Genomic DNA, 15138 nt, shown 5'->3' with positions numbered 1-15138 from the left:
GAGAGTGGGTATCCCGTGGAAGTGCCTTCACGAGTGGAAGCAGCAGGGCAGGCCGTGGGTGCAAAGGTGTGTGTTGGGTCCCGGCGGGCCTGGCCCCCTCCACGCCTGCTCGTGCTGAGGAATCCCAACCTTGGCTGCTATTTTATTTCAGCTCTCCATATTTCTGACCAGTTAGCTAGCTGGAATACCACAGACTCCGATGCCTTCACTTCCCTGCTTGCACAAGGAGTCACACATAGATTCAACCTTGTGCACTGGCCAGTATTTAATAATAGCAATAACCATCACTCGTGTCTATTGACCTCATGTAACCATGCTTTAGAACAAGCACAACTCATGAAGCAATCTTCTTTGTGCCCACCACCATCCTGGGGTGGGGGATGGGGGGCAGGCCTGCCCCTGTCCCTGCCTGGGTAAGGCCCTGTGACAACTCTGGCCACTAGAGTCACTTTCATTTTCAAAATGCAAGACGACTTCAATATTTCCATGTCCTTCCCAGGGCTACAGAGCTCATTTTTGCCGACCTCTTTGAAAATGTGCCTCTTGGTCTGGTCCTCATTTAGGAGATCATATCTCTCGAGTCTCGTTGCCTGGCTGGAGTTTCCATCTCTATGTCCTGTGACAACTACCATGTGTGAAATCTCCTTTCATCTTCAAAAGACCCCTAGTCTTTTGAAGAGAGACCACCATTGCCCCATTTGTCAGATGACGAAACTGAGTTCCAAAGAGCTAGAAGAACTTGCAGCCAGGAGTGACAGTGCTGGGATTCAAAACCCAAAGGCTTTTGAACGCCATTGTACACTTCCTTACTTATGTCATAGGGCCCTCTCCGGGCAGCAGGAAAGGAAAGCCTTCTGAGGCAGAGAAAGCCTTATGTGTCAAGACCAAGGGCACATGTGCTGGGCAAGCTGTGAGCCCCTGGCTATGACGGCAATGCAAGAGAACAGGGTGAAAATGGTGATACATCCCAAGGAAGAGACCAATCCTGCATCCAGGTAGGGCTTAAATAAGGGAGTGACGTGGCTGGATGGAGCATTAGGCACTGATACTCGCTGCAGTGTGGGTAGTGTGTCTGCGAGGAGTGGCTGAGGGCAGGGAGAGAGCCTGTATCCAGTACAGGCTCTGGGAGCAATGGCGTCTCCCACCTGCCAGTTGCAGAGGGGGTGAGGGGACAGAGCATGTCTACTCAGAGTACCCAGCTGTTCCCAGCTCGGTTCCCCTGCTTCCAGATGCTGTTCCAGCCCCCAGAGTGTGTCCTGGAGAGATGCATTGCAGATCCAGGCCTCCTTTCTCCTGCCTCTCCTCCCAGGTCCCGGCTGATAGGAAAACTAAGGTCTTTAACTTTAGAAGATGCCCAAAGTTCATAACACCAGCACTCTCAGGACACAGGACTCTACCAGATGTCCTGGGCTGGAATTACTCCATGTTGGACTTCTGGCTCCAAAGAACTAGAGAGCTGGCCAAGTCCTTACAGTTTGAAGGTGGAAATGAAGGATTTATTTGCAAGAAGGGCCTGAACTGGGTTAGGTAGGCCTGGGCCAGAAGACCACCTTCGGCCCTACCCCCCACCACAACAGGCAGGGACATGCCCTGACTCTGCTGAAATCATCAACAGCCTCAATGATTACTTAACCAAGGGTATATAATATATTGATCTAAGCTAATGGCTCGTAGGCAGACAGAAATGAAATTTATAATCGATACTGAATTACATTGACTCCACCAATCTCGGGCTCCTGGTGAATGGCCTGCTGATCTTAACAGAACTGGAGGTGGCGAGGCCAGGGCAAGCTGCTCTGGGACAAGGTGCAGAGAGAGGAATGAGGCTTCAAGGCGCTCAGCCAGTGGGAATAAAAAACAGTACTAACCACCAATCACTCCGTGTCTTCCCTTTTCTAAAGCGCTTTCAAAATACCCTTCATTTCATCCTCACCAAAGTCTAAGAGGTGGATAGGATTTGTCATTTGCTCCCATTTTATATGGAAATCTGTGACTCCAAGAGGCCAACAGGCCTCAGGTCTCCAAATTCTATGCCCCTTCTGTGACCTCATGCAGCCACTCTGGACCAAACACCAAACTAGGCAAAGTAGGAAAACGCTGGTTTGGCTCTGAGCTTTATCTCCTTGGTTGCCACTTCTCTGTTTACGGGAATGGAATCAATGATCTCGTGCCCTTTTCCTTTTTGGTTGGTTGAAAACAGGCTGAGGGTAAGAGAAATCCTGTTGGTAGATCTCTTCCAAACCAAGAAGATCATCTAGAGAGGTACCAGTTCTCTTGGACTTGATCTTTCCCATGTTCTTTGAACTTGAGGATTCCTGTCTCGTGGTCGTTCATTCACTCAGCCAGCATTTTATTGAGAGGTTCTGTGCTACAGTGTGGGGATCCAGGCATGGGGGCACACCTTCCCTGGCCACAAGAAGCTCAGAAATCAATATGGTGCAGAGTGTGTGGCCAGATGTATGTGCCAGTCATGGCAGTGGCATAATGGATGGAAGTTGACCCCTCTGCTTTAAGAAGCTCCTGGGGGAGTTTTCACGTGGTAGGAAACAGTTACACTGATGCCTCAAGAGTGAGTCAGGACTCAGCAGGCTGGCAAGCACAGGAATACAGAGATGTGGCGTCAAACGGCCCATGCGGGGGCCAGGCATTGGTGTGGAAAGAGTGACGTATGTGGTGTGAGTGGGAGGTGAAGCTGCAGATCTCACAGAACACTGGCTCAGCTCACAGAGGCCTTCTTCTCCTCTCTACTTCATACCCATGTCAGTGATGGCTCAGGCACAAGAGGCCCAGCAAGAGGGACGTCACTGTGTGATGATGTTGGAGGTCCAGCTTGTAGATAGAAAGGGATGGAGGTCCATCAAGCTCGTCTTTCTCAGAGGAAGAGTTTTTTCATTAGTCTCGAGCAGGAGGGCTTAGGGTATAATCTGTTTGAAGGGAGAGATGTGGGTGCTGGGAGAGTTGGTGTTAAGAGCTGGGGAGCCAGAATTCCCAGGTCTGACTTCATGTTCTCTCATCCTGCCTCCTATGCCCCCTGCTGGCCACACCCCTGCTTCCCCAGCCTTCTATAGTGTAGGGCATGCAAAAGTTTTCCTCTATCCTCTTAGGTTCTGAACCTGGGACCTGTTAATTAAACTGGCAGAAGACAGAATAACAGGAGGAAAGGCAGTTAAACGCCAGGGGCAGTACTATGGGATGGTGATTAAGAAGCGTATGGTAGATAAGGCTGTTTAGTAAGGTTTGTTATTCAGACTATAATCATAGTCTCATTCTCCTCTTCCTTGCACAGGAGTAGGAAAGGCACCTATACAGGAAATTCATACCCTTCTTTTAGGCAGAAAGAGGGGAGAGAGAGAGCTCCTTCAGCACTTGCTATTTCTCAATTGCCTACAATTCAAAATAATCAATATGCCACATAGCTGTGTTGCCATCAACAGTGGTATTTTGCAGAACGACATAACCTGATCCCCTCCAGTGTTCATGCCATTCTTTCATCCAGCTTCAGCCTCCCCACTGGCCTTCCAGCCTCCCAGCCGTCCTCCTGCTGTCTTCATGTTCCCATTTCCCCTTACATGTGCCATGATGACCATGAAACCTTGCATTTGGGTGTCTCTTCTCTCCCTTTACCTCTGTGAGGGCAGGCACATGCCTTTCATTTCCGTGCCCCCAGAGGCTAGCACAGAGTGGGTGCCCAGGAGGACCGCATGAATGGATCAATGAATGCCAGATCCAGCTGAATCTTCAGGGGTGTGCTGTAGGGAAGCACAGACCAAGCTGTACGGGTGTCTCTCTGCCTTCAGCTCCCCCTTGCCAGAGACCAGCACCAGCAGAGGTGGGAGGCAGACCCAGGAAGAGCCAACAGGTATAAACTTTAAAGAATGTTTTCTTTTAGGGACTCCTGGGAGGCTCAGTTCGTTAAGTGACTGCCTTTGGCTCAGGTCATGATCCCAGGGTCCTGGGATCGAGTCCCACATCAGACTCCTTGCTTGGCAGGGAGTCTGCTTCTCCCTCTGCCTGCCGCTTCCCCTGCTTGTATGCTCTCTCTTGTTTTCTCTCTCTCTCTCTCTGACAAATGTAAAAAAAAAATGTGATCTTTTATATCGATTTTTTTTAAATAATTAGAGTAACCATTATGAAAAAATCCCAACTTTCTAGACATCTTCAGCACTATCTTAGAATTTGTTCTTCTCGTGTGTGGGAGAATGGGTTGTGCCCTTTGCTGTCTTTTGTCCTCCAGGCCCTGAAGTGAGATCCCTTAGGAGGGCATGGCTGCTTCTCTAGGCCCTTTAGTTGGGGGACCTAGCAGAGAATAGATGACAAAATGGAGTCCAGAAAGAATGCTAGGTAATAAGTGGGGAAAAAAAAAAAAGAAAAGTCAGGGACACTCAGGAACCCTGGTGTAATAAATCACCTGGGGCTCGAGCCGTCTGTATTCCCAGGACAACCTGGGCACCTGACGAGGCCCCCTCACCGTCGGCTGCAGATTGCATTAACGTTATGAAACTGACTTCTCCGGCCCTCCAGATTACCCCTTCCATTACCTCACCTCTCTGCTCAATCAATCTTTCAGCCTCAATACTTACCCTTTAAATCAATTCCACTCGGAGAGCCATCTTGCTGGTTTTCCAGCCTGGCTTTAAAATCCCATCAACTTGTATAAATCAATTATGTTTTAGCTCCTGGGCAGCCACGCCTCCATGTTCCTGGGGTTGCACTTACAGAGCTGCAGATGGAAAGTCATCCCTGGCCAGGCTGCAGGGCGCCCAACCCTACGGGGGTGAGGTCTGCTCTGGCCAGATACTCGAGCAGCTGCCGGAGGCCGATGCTGCTGCCACAGGCCTATTCGGAAGGCCTGGAAAGCCACTGGCTGTGTTAGGTGGGGTTCTCCTAAGCAGACCCTGAGATGAGGATTGTCATGAAATCATTTATCAAAGAGGTGCCACCAGGAAACCCCAGTGAGAGGGTGGGGCAGCAGGACAGGGAAGAGAGCCAAGCTTGGCAGAAGCTCAGTCCAGGGAGGTGTCAGCCTGAACCTGCTGGAATTTTGAATGACACCTGAACTGTGAATGACACGTCTTTACCCCTCTGAGTGGCTTCCAGCCAGAAACCAGGCTGCAGGAGTTTTCAGGCTCCTACACCCATGGGGCTCAGGCCAAGGGCTGGGGGCCGGGGCATATAAAATCCCAGGCACTTCCGGTTCTCCTAGCGCCTGGGCAAAAGCATCTCCATGAGCCCCTGGTCAGCCTTCCAACACAGGCCTGCAGCCCTGAAACCCACCCCAGGGTAAGCTGCTGGAAGTAAAGCAGTAGCGTTAAAGCAGTTGGGGGGTGTGGTTGCGGCTGGTGGACACATAAAACAGACAAAGGGATCCAAGGGAATTTGGGCAAAGCATCAACATGATCCACAAGCTATCTTTGATGTGTTCTCAGCAAGTCGTAAGCTTCAGCACCCTGGGAAACCTGGATAGTTGCACCACTGGGTGGGTGAGTAACCCGCACACTCTCACTGAGCCCCTCCTTCCATGGAGGGGGAGCAGATAGGCTGGATTGGAGCCAGGCACACCAGAGGGGCTCACAGAGAGGGACCCCTGACCTGGTCCCCTAGAAAGGCCACAGATGGGCCTGTGTCCGCCTTCCAGGAAGCATCATCTGTTTGGCCCGGGAGCTCCTCTCTCATCTGTGTTGAGGTCCACAGCCTCCTGTGATGCTTGTCACAGATAAATATTTGTAGACATTTGTCACACGAGTGATATTTTACTTGTTATTTTAGATCCCCTGAGGAGATCCCCTTCCATTCCAAAAGAGCTCTTTCATTTTGCAGTTCTTATTTTCATTTACTTTCCGTAATGCAATGTATGCCTTCCTTTCCCATGCGAAATGCACACACCCACAGCTCTGTCTTCTCTCCACAGTCACTGTTAGATCTGTGGCGTGTTTTCTATGCAAATGCACATAGCAACCACAAATATAATGTGATGTCTTTTGTTTGGGGGTCATGGGTTTTCTTCCCTTTTTAGAGGTTTACATTTTGTATGTTGTGCTGTAACTTGCTTTCCTCCTTCACTATAAGAGAATTTCAGTAAATGTTAAAATAAAGCAGCAAAGGGGAGTAGGGAGGCTGGAAAGCTGTGACAGATGGGTGGGTCTCTGCACAGGTGCCTTGTGCCCACGCATGAGAGAGGAGCAGATCCCTGAGACAGTGATTGTGCATAGAAATGGAGTCCAGGGACACCAGGGTGGCTCAGTCGTTAAGCGTCTGCCTTTGGCTCAGGTCATGATCCCAGGTTCCTGGGATTAAGCCCCGCATCAGGCTCCCTGCTCTGCGGGAAGCCTGCTTCTCCCTCTCCCACTCCCCCTGCTTCTATTCCCTCTCTTGTTGTGTCTCTCTTTGTCAAATAAATAAATAAAATTTTAAAAAAGAAAGAGAAGAGAAAAAAGAAAGAAATGGAGTCCAAGGGCAAGCCCTGGGCTCTAGACTCAGAGGTGGGAAGATGAAACAGCGTGGTGGGCAGTGAAGGAGGGGAGGGACTAGGAGAATGGTCTTGAAGCCCCAGGATAGAAATGGCCCTGGAGGAAGGAGGTCACCAACTGGACCCAGTATCACCAGGGGTCAAGGAAAGGGAAGACTGACTTGACCCTCCGATTGAGCCACGTGAAGGTCACTGCAGCCTTGAGAAGAGCAATCTGAGTCGGGCAGAGTAGGGGAAAGCTGACCAAACAGGGTCCAAGAAGAACAGGGAGCAGTTGGGATGATGAGGAAGTTCTAGAGCTGGACGGTGCTGACGGTTACACAACAATGTGAACGGAATGAATGCCCTTGAACTGTACGCTTCAAAATGGCTAACACAGTAAATTCCATGTTGTACGTATCTTCCTAAAAAAGAAAAGGGACTAAAGACATCTCTTCTGATAAGGGGGAGCTAAACACATTAGCTCACATACATTCCCTCGTTCCGCTTAACTTGTGCAAAGCGTCTTACAACATGAATACCACAGTCTAAGTTTGGCCATCTTCCAGTGGTTGGCCGTTTGGATTTTCCCCATCTTCAGGGATCACACAGAGAGCTCCAAGGACATCCCTGTGGGTGACTGCCCGCGCACTCGTGGTTCCTTTTTGGGGGACGTGGATGACAGAGAGGATTGCTGGGTTGTAGACTGTGCATGTTTTTAACTTTAACAAAGACAGCCCAATCACCCTCTGTGTAGTGGTTTACAATTATTGACAACCCAGCCAACACATGACATTACCAGACTTTGTAAATTTACCTGCCTAAAGGTACACTGAAGATAACAAATGTTATCTTCTGGCCCTAGTTTGTACTTCGCTGATTACTCCTGAAATTCAGCATCTCTGCACATCTTGATTGGCCATTGGTATTTCCTCTTCTGTACACCACCTGTTCATGTCTTTGATTTCTCCAGCTCTGAGAAATGAAAGCCCCTTGCTTCCTTGGTAGGAACCGGCATGAATCAGGGCCTGGTGGGCTGGCCCTGCCTCTCATGTTGTCCTAGCAATGCCTTGTTGCTAAGCTCACTTTGCCCTTCTCTAATAACGAATGAACCTAGGGGCACTTGATTTCCATTTCCTCCACCCAGAGTTCTGACATCTCCCCGGGAATAAGGACTGTGAAGATGTAGGGGACACTGCTCCCTCCTGGGGAGCTCTGTGTGCATGAGTCTGTGGGTGTTTGCCAGTGTGTGTGTATGTGTAAGAGTGTGTGCGTGCATGAGTGTGTGAGAATGTGAGTGTGCGCATGCATGAGAGTGTTTGCAAGTGCATATGGGGGCTCCCGGGAAACGCCAAAAACTCACGGTACTGCATTGTACCTGGAGGAGTTCCGTAGATTTGGAAGGCATGAATGAATGAATGAATGAATGAATGAATGAATGAATCAGTGAATGGTTGTGATGTGAACAGAAGAGCCCTGCCTGGAGGAGGGTGGAGGGCTCCCTCCTCCCCACCCCAGTCACGAGCTTGCTCTGGGCCCACTCCTGGGCCCTCCCAGGAAACTCACCTCTGCTCTCGAGCCTCAGAATGTCCAGGCTGCTTCGCTTGAAAGCTTTGCCTAAGTATTTAAAGTGCTGAATGAGTTGACTCAAGGAAATGCTGAGGACAGGAACAGTGGTTATTAATAAATCATAACAATGATTATTTTCCTTTCAAGACACTCAATCGGCCTTTTAAGAGGTAGTATCCCTGTGATTGATCAGCTGGGGAAAAGCCTGGGCGGGTCAGGCAGCTAAGTACCATCTGCCAACAGTGGCTCCCTGGTGAACGAGGCCGCGGGAGCTGGTTCTTCTGAGCGAGCCTGAGGTGGGCGGGCAGGGATGCCAGCAACCGCTCAGACAGAGACCAGTGCAGGGCAGACCCAGCCCTATTGCCCCCAGGAAACAAGCCCCCCGGCCCCCTGCCCGCCTCCTCTATGTCTGCAGCCCTCAGGAGGGTAGTGTCCAGGGCCTGGGGATCAGGGCCGAAAACACGAAGGGAACAACAGATCACTCACATGACAGTCATTTATTTCTTGCTGGGCACCTGCTGTCCACCAGGCTCAGTGTCCAGCGTTCTGTGCTCTGAGAGCTCAGCCTTCCAGAGACATGCCTGCATAGAGTGTCTCTGGAGACATGGCCCAGTGCCCGGCCGGGGGCTCCCCCGCATTCCTCAGTGTTGGGGTGCGCTGATGAGTCACTGAATTTTTATTGAGCTCCTACAGTGTAAAGGCCCTCCCTGCTCAAGATGTTATAGGGGATATGGAAGAAAGGGCAGGTGTATTCTGGGTCCCACTAGGGCTATGCTCTTGTGAAATGAGACCGTTTCAGGGACTGTTGTGATAGAAGAAAGTAGACAGAACCAGAGATGTGGCACTAGAAGGTTCTATAAAGCCAGAGTCCTCGTGAAAGGCCCCATAGGATCTTCAGAAGGGTGGAAGGTCCTACACAGCCCTTACAGATTCCCTAAGAAGAAGAGGAGGAGAATATACAAACAGACAAAGGAGGCCTGAGCCAAGCCACCCCCTCTAGAAATTCTTCACCCACAGGGGCCCAGCTTCCATCAAGGCTCATGTTAGAAAGCTCAAGTCATTCCAGCACAAAAGCCTAGGTACGGCTTAATTTTACCACTGACTCTCCACCCATGAAAGGCATTTTAGAGATGAAAGAAACTGAGACCCGGATAGGAGAACTCAGTAGCCAGGGGACACACCTGTCCCCTCTCCCACCTCAGTCCTCTGTCAGACTCCACCAGAATACTGGGTTGTAGTAACTCTAGTGCCCAAGCCCCAGGGCCCCATACAACCCTGCACCCTGGAAGAGAATCGGTCAGCATCCGATGAACTCACCCCTGCTCCAGGTCCTGCACAACTTGAGATGGGAGAGGAGGTGGAGGGGCAGGTAACTGTCTTGGGAGCAGAGAGGTCCTTCCTGATGCTGTTGGGTCCTGTCGGGCACAGCCCCCTCTCTCCCCCCAACCTGCCAGCAGCTCAGCCCAAGTGCTTCTTCCTGCAAAACAGCTAAGGTGCAGAGCAGAGCTGGGACGCAGCACAGACCCCTGGCATGGTGTTGTGGGCACCTGGAAGTGGAAGGGTAGCTTTTCTAGGGTTATAGGGATACTTCTAAAGAATTATTAAGGCTCATTCAAGAGGGGAAGTGGGTCCAAGTAACTAGGAGACCTATAAGGACCCCAGCGGCTCCCCCACCCCCAGCCAGCTCTTCCCTCCAGGGGCAGTCAGTTGAGTGCACAATGGGAGTGGGTAGAAGCTTTATTCCGGGAGTAGGAGTCCATACAAAGAAATCCCCCAAGGAGGGTATGTGCTATGGTGAGTGCTGTGAAGTGTGTAAACCTGGCAATTCACAGACCTGCAACCCTGGAGCTAATAATACATTATATATTTATTTAAAAAATAAATTAAAAATTAAAAAAAAAAGATGTCCCCCGATAAGTAACCCAACAACAGGGTGAGCTAAGACAGTAACTAAGTGTCATTTTATACTTACTAAATTATGGGGTAGGAATATTCAAATTATGATATTTCATATTGATGGCTGTGAAGCAAGTGATACAGGAGTATAATTTTGTATGTTGTAATATATCCGGATGCCATTCTTAGAAGGAAGGGTGTAATGGCACCTAACCAGCTAAAAGTTGTAGGAAATTCCATGCCTTCTGTCCCGTGATTCCGCCTAGGAACCCTTCTCCAGAAAACAGTTCCGCATGGAGACATCCACTCACCATTTCCATGAATGGGATCCTCACTGCCATGGTAACCGGTGACGGGGCACCATGTCCATGCCAAGTTCTCTGCCAGACATCTCTCTTCCCCCAGCTCGCTCTGCAGGGTCAGTTCTCACCATCCCCCATACACCCTGCTTGCCCATCAGCAGACTGAGGTGCAGAAAATTCACAGAGCTGGCCACGATCCTGTGTTTCTTCAACTGGACCCAATTGTCTCTTTAATGAAATCACTACCATTGGAAGGACTCCAAATACCCAGGGATGAGGGAAGGTTTAGGTAACTCACAGGGATTGTAAACAGCCACAGAAATAAAGGAGGAAAGTCGACTTCAATCTAGTACACCTCCGTACGTATGGGCATCAGGACCCGCAGAAAGGTGGGGAGCAAAGGCAGGGAGTAGCCTGTGAGAGCAAGTGGAGCTCAGCCCTTGCCACAGGGCTTCAGAGGTGGGCTGCTGTCCTGGAAGGAGGAGCCTCCTGACTCCTCCTCAGTCTCTGAGAAAGACCCTCTGTCCTCAGGGTTCGACAGTCCCCCTTCTGCACATTGAGCTGAGTCTGGAGATAGGCTGCTTGCTCTCTGGGCCAACGCACAGCCAAGACAAGTCTGGAACGTTCAGCACTGGCCTGACTGCAGCCAAGGGCACGGCAACAGGGAAGCAAGGTGGAGAAGGCAGGGACGGATGTAGTCTGAGCTATCGCAGCTGCGCAGGGTGGCAGAGAAGATGATGTGCCCCCCGATCCTCCAGCTGTCAGGGAGCTGACCCATCTAAAGCAGGGGCCGCAGGATGACCTCCTTATTTTTCACTCCTGTAAAAGGGGCCGATTCAGGATTGTGTCTTAGGCCATATGTCACTAGAGGCAAAGCGGGGGACCACCAAACTATATGGTCTCCTCAGAGAGCACCGACTGTCACATTTAATGGCACAATAAGACACAGACATACCTGCTGATCAGGGCGGGCCTAAGTAGCCAGTCGTGTTAGACAAGCATGACTTACATCACTCCCTGAGCAGCAGGTGGTGAGGGACACACACATAGAACTGGGTCGACATCCTCTCCTTCCCTCCTGCACCTCTGTCTGCTGGGGCAGAAAGGCAGCCCCAGACCATGACCAGCCATGGGTCACGTGTCCTGGTAGGGGAGGGGAGGGCTATCCAAGAAGATTCAGAAGGAAGGTTCTGCAGAAGAAGTGTCTGAGTTGGAGCTTGAAGGATGTGTCGGAGCTCATTCAGCATCCAAAGCTAGGAGCTGAGCAAGAAAGTGATGGAAGAAAAGTTCAAGTTAGTGGGACAGCATGGGCAGAGGGTAGGCCAGGCTTAAGCCGCTGTGGCCACTAGTGTGATGGGAGGACTTTACACGCATGCACACACACACAGAGTCACAGGTACAACACCAGAACTGTGGGTCTCAGGGAACGTGCATTCCAGCCAGAAGTTAGGATCCGTGGTCTAAGAACAAGTGAAATTACATTTAGAAGAAATGTCCTTCGTAAGTGCAGGATGGCCTCTCCTGGAGACTGCTGCCGCAATAAGCTCGATACTGGGTGGAGAGGGGAGAGGAGCCATTCCTGAGACAGAGGAGAGAGGGGAAAGTGATGCGGTAGAAGAGGGTGGGTAGGAGCCCAGTCATCACTGTGAAGGGCAGTACCAGTCCCAGCAGGGTGCCAGTCAGTGTTGTCCAGCTGGGAGCAGAAGAAGCCTGCCGGGCTGGAGGGCTCGTGGGCACTCTGAGATGCTGAGATCAGAGACACAGCCCTCTGTCCGGCCAGAGAGCCACTAACATGTTACAACCAACCGCTGAATCAGAGACCTCGCTGTCTAGGCCCACTTTGACAAGATGATCCCAGCGAAACAACAGGGTAGTTTTGGGGGTTCTGGGCAATGGTGTTCAAATCCGATGCCTCCAGAGAAGGGGTGCCATGCAGAAACCAGGGAGGGGGGCTGATGGGGCCAGTCCCTCAGGGTCTGAGTGACAGAAACCCTGGCGGAATGTGAGCTCCAGGAGGACCCAGATTTTCATCTGTTCCTTATTTCACTGCTTTATCCCTCACACCTAGGACGGTGCTAACACATACACGTACTCAGTAAATTGCTGCTGAATGATTACACGGATGAACCATTGAACCCATGGGAAGAGGGTGGCTGGATGGATGGGTGGAGTCATGGATAGATGTGTGCATTAGAGAGTGGGGGGATGGAGGTGGGCACACGTTCACGGTGCACGGATGGGTGAACAAACCTGGGCAATGAAGAACCTAGGAAGCTAGAGACATAGCAGAAACCAACTAGGCAGGCAGGCTGTGCCCCTCGCCCCGGTGGATAAGCCTAGGCTGTGCTGCTGTGAGCTGTTCCAGCCCGTGCCCCTTTGAACCAACGGCGGGGGGGGGGGGGGGTACGCCAAGCGCAATCCTGTCTTGCCGGCCTAGGCTCCCATGTCCTGGTCACAGGGGAGCGAGGATGCCAGGACAGGGGCGGGGACTGGTCACAGGCATGTGTCCTTCACGCTCACTGTGTGTGTTTTGGCTTCCAGCCCGCTCCAAAAGCCTGGTGATGGGAGAACAGAGCCGCAGCCCAGGGCGGCTGCCCTGCCCCCGAAGACTGGGCCCCGTGCTCAAGGAGGGCTGGCTGAAGAGGCAGAGGAGCATCATGAAGAACTGGCAGCAGCGCTGGTTCGTGCTGCGTGGGGATCAGCTTTTCTACTACAAGGACAAAGACGAGACCAAGCCCCAGGTGAGAAGCCCGCACCTTGTGTCCTGGCGCATCGTGGCGGGGCCCAGGTTAACCATGCCCAGGAGAGGGCGGAAGGCAAGGAGACCCTCCCATCTGGACCTCCGCTCCTCAAGCCCCCAACCCACTGACTTCACAAAGGGTGGCCCCTCACCCAGGTTTCCAAAGTGGTTTTGATTCCCAGCCCCCATGTTCCGGGCTTCCTAGCTCATTTCACTGCAGCAAAGCCACAGCTTGAGTAATGAACACGTCTCCTTAGAATGCTGATAGCCAGCATCTCTGCACAGCTGAGGGAAACTAGTCCTCCCTGGGTTCTTTTCAGCCTCTTGGTAACATTCCTGCTACTCCCACTGTCCAAGGACATGGGTACCCAAGACAAATCCAACCGCAACTGAAAGCTGGCTCACAGCGGAACCCCCGTGCCCCATGCCTCTGCCCCGCCGTGGCTGCTTCTGTGTTCTGCCACTACTAGGAGATCCACCTGGTCTGGGGTCAGGTGGGCGGGAACCTGTGCTCTTCTTGGCAGGCCTCGCAATGTGGAGCTGGGGTCTGGGGGCCAGAGAGGGTACTCAGTGATGGGCAAGTGGGAGGAGGGATCTGGCACAATCTGGGATACATGGCCATCACAGTAGGAAAACAGATGACCTTCCCATCCCTCTTTCAGGTTCTCTGAGTATATCAAGGGGAAGCACCATTTGCGTGCTAGGATCTGTTTAACCATCTCCGGCATTTGGGATCCTCCCTTAAAAACTGGAGACACGGGTGGGAAGGAACAGGCCCTGCTTCCAAACCTTCAAGGGTAATAGTGCATAATGTTCTGTCTTCACTATTATTCTAACAGTTAACTTCTGTTTGTGGAAAGTGCTACTGGTCTCCGTCCATGACAGGGATATCACATTTTCCCTTGTAAAATATATCCAAGCTAAAATCAAAAAGCGTTGGGGTACCTGGGTAGCTCAGCTGGATAAGCGTCTGGCTCTTGATTTCAGGTCAGGTCATGATCTCAAGGCCATGGGATCAAGCCCCATGTCAGGCTTCATGCTCAGCAGGGAATCTGCTTCAGAATTCTCTCTCCCCTTCTGCCCCTCGCCATACTTGCAAGCTCTCTGTCACTTGCTCTCTAAAATTAATTAATTAATTAAGCTTACAAAATCAGAAAGTTTCGCACAGCAATGTGGAGATACTTAGTGCCCCTGAACTATACACTTAAAAACGGCTAAAACAATAAGTTCTACGTTATGTAGATTTTAACCACAATAAAAAATAAATAAATAACAAGTGTGATCTTGGTTAAGGGAAACTTTTCCATGACCACTAGTACAGAGGAGAAGTGGGTGGGACACAAATCATGAAGCTGGATCTGAACTAAAGCTTAGGAAGCCCTGATCTTGTCCAGTCTCCCCGGTTTCCTAAAGAAGGGCAATGACCCCAGAGAGGTCAAGTAGAAAAAATAGAAACTTTGGAGTCAGGCAGATCTGCATTTGATCTGAATTAGGTCTGGCACGCTAGCTTTATGACTTCCGACAAGTTGCTTACTTTTGTTTTATTTTTGGTTTTATCCCTGCTAAATGGAGACATTATTCTCACATTATTCCCTATGTCACAGAAATGTGCTAAGGGTCAGATTGTAGAACATATACATATCTGATTGCAAGTCCTAGTACATGAGTGTGTGCCCTCATGCTTCTTCAGCCCTACCTTTGCCTTTTTCCCCACCTCCCTACCCCTACCGCTGAGCCCACTCCCCAGATTGGGCACCATACTTCTGGCTTACCCGCCACCATTTTCCTTCTGGCCTTTAATTCTTATGTTGAAGACCAGCCTTGGCCCTTCAGTGATCTCCTAGCTTTCCTGGCTGACCTGTTAGTGACATGTTACTCTGATGACTGGGAGAGTTGCCAGGGTCCCCAACTCTCTTGGGGCCCTGTTTGTGGCCCCTACTGTCATCCTGTCCTGGCCCAGCCCATGGCACCATCTCCTTTGAGAACTGTGTGTTGACGCCGGGCAAGCCCAGTGGACAAAAGGAACACACAGAGGTGGCCCAGGCCACGTGCGGACCCCTGCCCCAGGCTTGCTGGCACATTCCTCATGGCAAGCCTGAGGTAGCCCTCGCCCATCAGCTACAGCTCCATGAGGAAGCGGTGTCTCCTGGATTTCCTAAGCTGGACACTCCTCTCCCTCACCTGCC

At 51.1% G+C, this 15138-nt stretch overlaps 1 protein-coding gene across 4 annotated transcripts in view; it reads left to right on the top strand.

Annotated features, from left to right (window-relative positions):
- Positions 1–15138, top strand: part of ARHGAP22 (Rho GTPase activating protein 22) — a 162473-nt gene that overhangs the window by 39882 nt on the left and 107453 nt on the right. For all 4 annotated transcript variants that reach the window (XM_046027290.1, XM_046027289.1, XM_046027287.1 and 1 more), the window contains exon 2: positions 12754–12953. In XM_046027290.1, coding sequence (XP_045883246.1) covers positions 12754–12953 — 200 coding nt within the window. The remainder of the gene's footprint in view (positions 1–12753; positions 12954–15138) is intronic.

This window comes from Meles meles, chromosome 13 (assembly GCF_922984935.1).
Source record: "Meles meles chromosome 13, mMelMel3.1 paternal haplotype, whole genome shotgun sequence".
NCBI lineage: Eukaryota > Metazoa > Chordata > Mammalia > Carnivora > Mustelidae > Meles > Meles meles.
Note: the sequence above shows the minus strand (reverse complement) of the source record. Positions and strands in the feature narration are given on the sequence as shown.